General features: G+C 42.8%; 1 protein-coding gene across 1 annotated transcript; it reads left to right on the forward strand.

Moving 5' to 3' along the window:
* Nucleotides 1-477: 477 nt before the first annotated feature.
* LOC124030492 (carboxy-terminal domain RNA polymerase II polypeptide A small phosphatase 1-like) lies at nucleotides 478-7998 on the forward strand (the record flags this gene model as incomplete). Its single annotated transcript, XM_046341819.1, has 7 exons — nucleotides 478-523; nucleotides 2822-3010; nucleotides 3448-3549; nucleotides 4062-4118; nucleotides 4630-4722; nucleotides 5290-5475; nucleotides 5922-7998. Coding segments are annotated over 7 exons (802 nt in total), but the record flags the coding sequence as incomplete, so codon positions are not given.
* Between the last annotated feature and the right edge of the window lie 1005 nt (nucleotides 7999-9003).

Consider the following 9003-nt stretch of genomic DNA (forward strand, 5'->3'; position numbering starts at 1 on the left):
GACCCTGCTGAGGCCCTAATCCCCAGACGCTGTCTGCTCTCTGTAACCTGCCTTGTTGTGTGACATCACAGTCCTGCTGAGGCCCCTATTCTCAGGCGCTGTCTGCTCTCTGTAACCTGCCTTGTTGTGTGACATCTGACCCTGCTGAGGCCCTATTCTCAGGCCGCTGTCTGCCTCTCTGTAACCTGCCTTGTTGTGTGACATCTGGCCCTGCTGAGGCCCTATTCTCAGGCCGCTGTCTGCTCTCTGTAACCTGCCTTGTTGTGTGACATCTGACCCTGCTGAGGCCCTATTCCCAGGCCGCTGTCTGCTCTCTGTAACCTGCCTTGTTGTGTGACATCTGATCCTGCTGAGCCCCTATTCCCAGGCCGCTGTCTGCTCTCTGTAACCTGCCTTGTTGTGTGACATCTGTGCCCTGCTGCGTCAGTATTCTCAGGCTGTGTTTGAGTCTCTGTAACCTGCCTTGTTGTGTGACAGGCTGACCCTGTTGAGGCCCTATTCTAACAGAGACACGGTGGTGGTGGTAACCTGCCTGTGTTAGGGTGACAGTCTTATCCTGCTGCGACACAGTGGTGGTGGGCTGTGTTTAGGAGTAGTATTAACATGAGACACAGTGGTGGTGGTGGGCTGTGTTTAGGAGTAGTATTAACATGAGACACAGTGGTGGTGGTGGTGGGCTGTGTTTAGGAGTAGTATTAACATGAGACACAGTGGTGGTGGGCTGTGTTTAGGAGTAGTATTAACATGAGACACAGTGGTGGTGGTGGTGGGCTGTGTTTAGGAGTAGTATTAACATGAGACACAGTGGTGGTGGTGGGCTGTGTTTAGGAGTAGTATTAACATGAGACACAGTGGTGGTGGTGGTGGGCTGTGTTTAGGAGTAGTATTAACATGAGACACAGTGGTGGTGGTGGGCTGTGTTTAGGAGTAGTATTAACATGAGACACAGTGGTGGTGGTGGTGGGCTGTGTTTAGGAGTAGTATTAACATGAGACACAGTGGTGGTGGTGGGCTGTGTTTAGGAGTAGTATTAACATGAGACACAGTGGTGGTGGTGGTGGGCTGTGTTTAGGAGTAGTATTAACATGAGACACAGTGGTGGTGGTGGTGGGCTGTGTTTAGGAGTAGTATTAACATGAGACACAGTGGTGGTGGGCTGTGTTTAGGAGTAGTATTAACATGAGACACAGTGGTGGTGGTGGTGGGCTGTGTTTAGGAGTAGTATTAACATGAGACACAGTGGTGGTGGTGGGCTGTGTTTAGGAGTAGTATTAACATGAGACACAGTGGTGGTGGTGGTGGGCTGTGTTTAGGAGTAGTATTAACATGAGACACAGTGGTGGTGGTGGTGGGCTGTGTTTAGGAGTAGTATTAACATGAGACACAGTGGTGGTGGTGGTGGGCTGTGTTTAGGAGTAGTATTAACATGAGACACAGTGGTGGTGGTGGTGCTCTGACACGATCTGTTTCCCTCTCTGATCTGCCCCCGCATTTCCCCTTCCTGTTTTGGTTTGACCTGGACGTGGCAGTGGGCAGAGGAGGGTCACAGTGGTGGTGGTGGTCTCAGAGACACAGGATGAGAACAGTGGTGGTGGTGGGCTCTCAATCTGGATCTGGATTTCCCCTTCCTGTTTTGGGCCAGCAGAGGAGACCCACAGGTCTGGAACAGGCCAGAGAGAGGGAGAGAAAGGGGGCCACAGGTCTGGAACGGGCCAGAGAAAGAGGGAGAGAAAGAAATGGGGGACAGTGAAAGAGTTTGTAACACGGTCACGTTGCGAGTGAGAGAAAGACAGGGAATAAAGAGAATGAAAGGGAGGAGAGTTTAAGGAAAGCATTTGTCCCTTTTCTGATTGGGCAGAAGTTTGCAGAGAGCGAGTAGTGGAACTCTAGAGCTTTATTATAGTAAACAAAAACTCTACATAAAATTGAAGTCAGTTTAGTCTTAAGAAAGTGTTTTATTCCAAGACTGGCAGTCATCGTCAGGCAATGCTTAGAAATAGAGATTCGACATTATAATACATTGAGTTGGATGTAATGATTTAAGTGGCTACTCAAACTGTCACTGATTTGAAGTGACATGCCCCTCGCATGACTTTCTTAGCTAAGTTTACATATTCCTCATGGAAATATTAAAGCTGCACAATCATGTCTCTCGCCTCAAAGACATTCCTCTTATAACTAATAACCAAGTAAAGTGTTTTATCTGTTAATTGTTTTTCATTGGAACCATTGGGAAAAGGGCTTCAGGTTGAAGCCAAATTATTGCAAGGAGGTCAAAGACTAAAGCTATACATAAAGCTATACATGAAATAAATTCTGCTGGATTTAACTTGAAAAACAACCATTACATTACATGTATTATCCTCTGAGCATATCTGCAGAAATATGTTGTTCGCATCGGGACAAATCCCAACTCTGCCTACAGGAATTTCCACACATGCGTTCCATCGACACCCCCCCACCCCCACACACACAAGTTACGCAAGAGTTCAAACTACAACATGTCCACGTCTCAAGTTAAACTACAGCATGTCCACGTCTCAAGTTAAACTACAGCATGTCCACGTCTCAAGTTAAACTACAGCATGTCCACGTCTCAAGTTAAACTACAGCATGTCCACGTCTCAAGTTAAACTACAGCATGTCCACGTCTCAAGTTAAACTACAGCATGCACGTCTCAAGTTAAACTACAGCATGTCCACGTCTCAAGTTAAACTACAGCATGTCCACGTCTCAAGTTAAACTACAGCATGTCCACGTCTCAAGTTAAGAGTCGGTGAATAAACCACATCAGGGAGCAGTGAGAGTAAATAGATACAGGAAGACTGTGTGACTGACGGATGGGCTCATTATTTTCTTCCAGGTCCCCCACCCTCGTCGTCTAAGAAGCCCAGGAGTCGAGGCCTGTTCCACAGCCTCTTCTGCTGCCTATGTCATGACCAGGCTGACCCCCCGCCGGTCAACAACAACGCCCCACTACTGGTGGAGGAGAACGGGACTGTCTCCAAGGTATGTCCCACTGCTCTCTTTAATGGTTCAGGGATGTTTTAGAATCTATGTTTATGGTTTGCGTAGGTCCAGGTAAATGCTCTGTGGTCTAGTTTGTATATGCAGTGTTTGTGTCGGTCCAGGTAAATGCTGTGGTCTAGTTTGTATATGCAGTGTTTTCATGTAGGTCCAGGTGAATGCTGTGGTCTAGTTTGTATATGCAGTGTTTTCATGTAGGTCCAGGTGAATGCTGTAGTCTAGTTTGTATATGCAGTGTTTGCGTAAGTCCAGGTAAATGCTGTCTTGTGTGTTTATGATGTCATAGTGAATGTTAGAAACTAGAACGTGACTTGATGGTGTTTTTTTTAAGTCTATGTCACAGTGTAGTTTGTATTTTACATGTATCATGACAAATGTTAGTTTGTGGTTTGTGTACGTTAACTGGGTGTGTGGTTCAGGTCCAAGTCAGACCGCTGCTTCCTCAGGCCAAGTCAAAAGACGCAGGGAAGATCTGTGTTGTCATAGACCTGGATGAAACTCTGGTCCACAGCTCATTCAAGGTGAGACCAGGAACATACTACCATTTACACTAGTAATATTATAGAGTCACAGATGCATTTTCCCATCATCCATGAACTCTAAAGCTATTGGTGAACTTTGATACAATTGCTGTACCGTTTAATTTGGGGTTTAGCTTTTCTTTAAAAAATGTCCTATCCTCGCAAATGCTATGGACACAAATGTTTTTGTGTGCCTTTTTGCATCTTGTTTTCTTGTTATGAAAGAGATTTTCCCCTCTTGTGAAAGCATGACATCACCAGGCAGTAATGTCCAATAGTAATGAGAAACACTCTGAGAGCGAGGAAAGAAATAGGTTTCTCCACAGTATTATTGTTGGCAGTCACAATGACATCTGTCATTGTTGCCACTTTCACACATCCAGACTAGCTGTTTGTTAAATTCTAAATATTCTAAATACACATAGTTTCTCTCATGTATACTGCATTTCTGGTGTTTAGGATGTCTTTTAAGTGGTTTTGTTCAAAATAATGTATCTTTATTATTCACACAGCCGGTGAACAATGCTGATTTTATCATTCCCGTAGAGATCGATGGAACTGTTCATCAGGTGAGCCTATCACTGCATGGTGACGAGCCCAACTGTCACAGACCAATGCCACCGGCCTCTACCTTTCCATGTTAAATCCTTTAGTATTATTAAGGTATATTATGGCTCCCTACAATACTGTATATCTGTATGTTACCAACTGCTCAGTCTGGTTCTGAGCTGGGTTAGAATGGCATCTGAGGCCTTGGGTTTTCTACCACAAAAGGAACGTTGGAGTCACGCTGAGAGACTGTCACCTCCTACATGGTTCTGAAGTTGGAGCCAACAGTGTATCTTGGGCTTGGGCCTGATTCAAGTAATCCAGGATAGGTTTGTTCAGAAAGGTAAAGCCTATTCTGCATGACTTGGTTCAGGACTATGACCCTCGGCAGCAGGCCACCACGGAAAGATGAAGTGAAAGACCGCTCAATGCATCAGTGGGGTGGGGGGGGTTAATTTTGTTTAAGACGAGAGGTGAAAAGATCATGTATTTGTTTAAACCTTAAACTTAACATACAATGTATCCATCCAGGTATATGTGTTGAAGCGACCTCACGTGGATGAGTTCCTTAAGAGGATGGGAGAGCTGTTTGAATGTATTCTGTTCACAGCTAGCCTGGCTAAGGTGAGGACAGCACCATTTTAAACCAGAAATCAAAACATGTTAGTTTAAAAGGCCCATTGCTGTCAAAAATGTGATATTTCTGTGTTTTATATTTCCACGCTGTGGTTGGAATAGTGGTGTGAAAATGATAATGCCCTTTTAGTGTAAGAGCTATTTTGAAAAGTCTACCTTAAATTTCAGCTTGTTTTGGTGGGAGTTTTGGCCTGCCTGGTGACATCACCAGGGAGTAAATTAGTTAATAGAGCAATAAGAAAGAGTTTCAAACCTCACTGCCAATAACAGAGAACATTCAGTTTCCCCTCCCCACTCAGACCACTCCCAAACATGCCTAGCAACATTCTTGCTGGAGAAATTACTATTTTTCTAAGAAGCTATTTGTTTCCTTTTGACCGTTTTAATTGAAAACAATGACAGTAAGGTACTTTAATTGTTACCCAGAAATGATTTGATGTTGAGAGAAACAGCTGCATTGGACCTTTAAAGGCTGGTCAAAAGCTGCAAGAGACAGGAAATCACGTCACTTGTTTTCCTCACCTGATACGGAGACCCCTATGTGTGTTTCTCCAGTATGCTGACCCAGTGTCAGACCTGCTGGATAAGTGGGGTGCGTTCCGTGGCCGTCTGTTCCGTGAGTCGTGTGTGTTCCACCGGGGGAACTACGTAAAGGACCTGAGTCGTCTGGGCAGGGACCTGAACAAGGTCATCATCATAGATAACTCCCCAGCCTCCTACGTCTTCCACCCAGACAACGCTGTAAGAACCATCCTACTCCTCCTTGGCCCCTTCTTTCTGTTCCTCCTTCTTTGTCAGCATCCATTACTTAAAAAACATTTTTTTTTAAAGATGGCAGATGTTGGCTGACTGGCTTTATCAAACTTTTAGTTACGTGAAAACGTTTTGCAATTAAAATTGTATAGATAACTACATATTTAGAAACAAACTTTTTTTAATGAATCATTTATAAACTATACCATTCTATGACTGAAGGACCATGTAGAAGCAGGAGGTCGTACCACTGGAAGGAAAGTGCCACCAGCTGTCTCTCTAGCTGCATTCTAACTAGCTCACTAGTTAATTGAAACCAGAGCCTGGCTCTTGTTTTGACGAGCTGTATGACCGACTCTGGTGCCTCGCCATTGTAATGATCTCATTGTAACTACATGCATGTCTGACTCTGTCCCGTCTGTGTGTGGCTGCAGGTGCCTGTGGCGTCGTGGTTCGATGACATGGCCGACACCGAGCTCCTGGATCTAATCCCCTTCTTCGAAGGGCTCAGTAAAGTGGAGGATGTCTACACGGTGCTCAGGCAGCAGAGGGATTCCAGCTAGCAGTGCTGTCAGTCACCCTACCCCTATACTACCGCCATCTACAGGACAGACCGAGAACCGCAGCCTTAAAGCGTCTTCACACCCAACCGTACACCCCCTCAGCCTACCGTCCACCAGATCAACCACAAGACTATCACCTCCAAGCCCACCCCTCTTCTTCAACCCGTCAGGACCACGCTAGTACTGCCCTCTATTGGGGAAAACAGAGGACTTGACCCTCCAGGACACGATCTACCATCCTTAAGTTTTTATACAGTGCCTTTCATCAAATGTCATTGGAGCATACAGAACAGTCAAGTAGAGGGAATCTACCACGTTCTTCAGAATGAAGAAAAAACATGCAGCAGGAAGGTAATGAGAGAGAACACCCAGGATCCAATCAGAATCAGTTCTCTAACGCCGGGTTGGAGTCAATAAGTTTCCGGAAGAGCGAACAGTTCTAGAACTCTGTATGGAAAAGCAAATGACAGCTGTATGAATGGATATTTACTACTTTTAACACTTTTAATGTGTTTTTTATTTCATTCACCAACAGACAATTTAGCATTTTTAACAAGCAAAGTATTGGCTTTGTGTAAGTCAAGTGGTTTTATTTCTTTCATCGCTCAGCTAGTATCATAATGACTAGCAGAATGGGCATCAGTACTTGTTAAGGGGGATGGAATCATAGAGAATGACATTTATCAGTTACTGCAGCTATCAAAACGTTCCATGTCCCTTAATCATATTTGTTTTTTATTAAAACCATAGGAATATGTGCGATAATGTGCCAGATAACATTTATACGGGGTAAAGGCACCGTTTTCATAACAAATACAGTAGTCAGATGACTGAAATGCACCTTAAATTACAATATAATCTTTTAGGATTTCTTTTGGATTACATTGTCTGTGGACCATGGACCTCAACCCAGACAGACTTAAATGCTCCAGCTCAGACACATGGACACAGTACCATGTACCAGTCAATGGCCTGGAAAACCCTTGGTATTCTGCAAGAGGACCTGGATATGTGTTGGGAAAACATATTTAGATTCTGTCCAGGCAAACTGTTGGTCAATGCTACATTCATGGAGGAGGGCTGGGCGACTATATTGTGAATACCGGTATGGATCCACATACCGCTATATATTTTCACAATAACAGAATTTTGATACAGTGCTCAATTAAAGGAGAAGTTCTACTAATTGGACTAGTTCATTGTCAGTTTTGTCCTGGTTTGGTTGAGTATAAAACCATCAGAATGGAGAAAGACCATTTTAAATTCAAAGAATTGATTTGTTGCCATTCTAGGTCATGCACTAATCATGAAACACATTTAGACCAAATATATTTTGTCTGTAACGCCCAGCCTTACCATGGAGGAAAGGTGTTGGGACTGTGTTATCCATCTGGTTTTGACAAGCACACTTCTCCCTCCTCTTACTGGAAACAGTACTTGAATACTTTCCCTTTTTCATGACCTCTTTTTAAAGGACTGCAAATACTATGCTTCTTTAGACCAGATTGTAGGATTTGGGTAGTTTGGTTTTTAAACTAAAGCTTCTGACACAAGGTAGGACTTTATTAATCGGTACTTACCTGGGTTTGGAACAATACAATAATTGTTATTTGTAAGTAAAAACTATGAGATGGTCTATCAGGAAGTGAACAGGAAGAGTCGTTTTAATGGATTGAGTGATTCGTATTGATTGATACTGTTTTATGAATGCATGGGGAAAAGCCACTGTGTTGGAGTTGACTAAAGGCCTACTAAAATACCTTGTGAAATAAGATGATTCAGAGTTTAAATAACCAGTACACCCATGATAAATCTATCAGTATTAAGGAATAATACATTAAAAAAAAAGTTTTACTAAATTTCACATTCCAACGTAAACACTCACCAAGTGCCTGTGTCAATCAAGTTAGATACTTAAATAAAAACATTTTTAAATCTTTTTCTCTTGGCAAGTGGGTTGGCCCTTTTTGTTAGTGTTATCCAAAGGATGAACAGAAATCACTGTAGTACAATGTCCGGAATTTTGCGGGCTCTCTAACAATGCATTAATGGATATACACACACACACACACACACTAGGAACTGGGCAAATCCTGGTTTGAAATTCAAGCCACCCACAGCCATTTAGATAATGTGACATCTAGGATTTACACACATTTTAAATGTTTCTTTTAGTATTTCAGGCGTGATTTCTGTCATAACTCAGTAGGGATATTTACTGTCGTAGATCTAGTCCCTTTCAACTGCTTCAGGGCTGTTCCTTAGTCATTCACAGTGCTTTGGAAGAGAGCTTTTTCTATCACCAGGAGGACCTTGACCTATTGCTGAACCTCTTCTTCCTGTATTCAAACACTTTAAATAATATATGCATATATTATACACATATGTATATTTTGTTTGCACTGTAATAAAGCAAACAAAAAATGAAATTAATATATTATGGATTATTCATGTGATTTAGGATTGAATAGCTGTAACGTAGTTTGTGGACATCTTTTATCATACCCAATTGTATTGAACTGTTTAAGTATATCTTCCATAAATACAACATAATTAAATAACCAGTGCAGGTGCTTTTGTGTTCAGGCACTCTATCCACGATTTGACATCGAAGCACATTCAAAGCACATTCATCGAAGCACATTCAAAGCACATTCATCGAAGCACATTCAAAGCACATTCAAAGCACATTCATCGAAGCACATTCAAAGCACATTCATCGAAACACATTCAAAGCACATTCATCGAAGCACATTCAAAGCACATTCAAAGCACATTCATCGAAGCACATTCAAAGCTCATCGGTTAATATCTAGCACATTCAAAGCACATTCAAAGCACATTCATCGAAGCACATTCAAAGCACATTCAAAGCACATTCATCGAAGCACATTCAAAGCACATTCAAAGCACATTCAAAGCACATTCATCGAAGCACATTCAAAGCACATTC

This window comes from Oncorhynchus gorbuscha, unplaced genomic scaffold, assembly GCF_021184085.1.
Source record: "Oncorhynchus gorbuscha isolate QuinsamMale2020 ecotype Even-year unplaced genomic scaffold, OgorEven_v1.0 Un_scaffold_12107, whole genome shotgun sequence".
In the NCBI taxonomy this organism is placed as follows: Eukaryota; Metazoa; Chordata; class Actinopteri; order Salmoniformes; family Salmonidae; genus Oncorhynchus; species Oncorhynchus gorbuscha.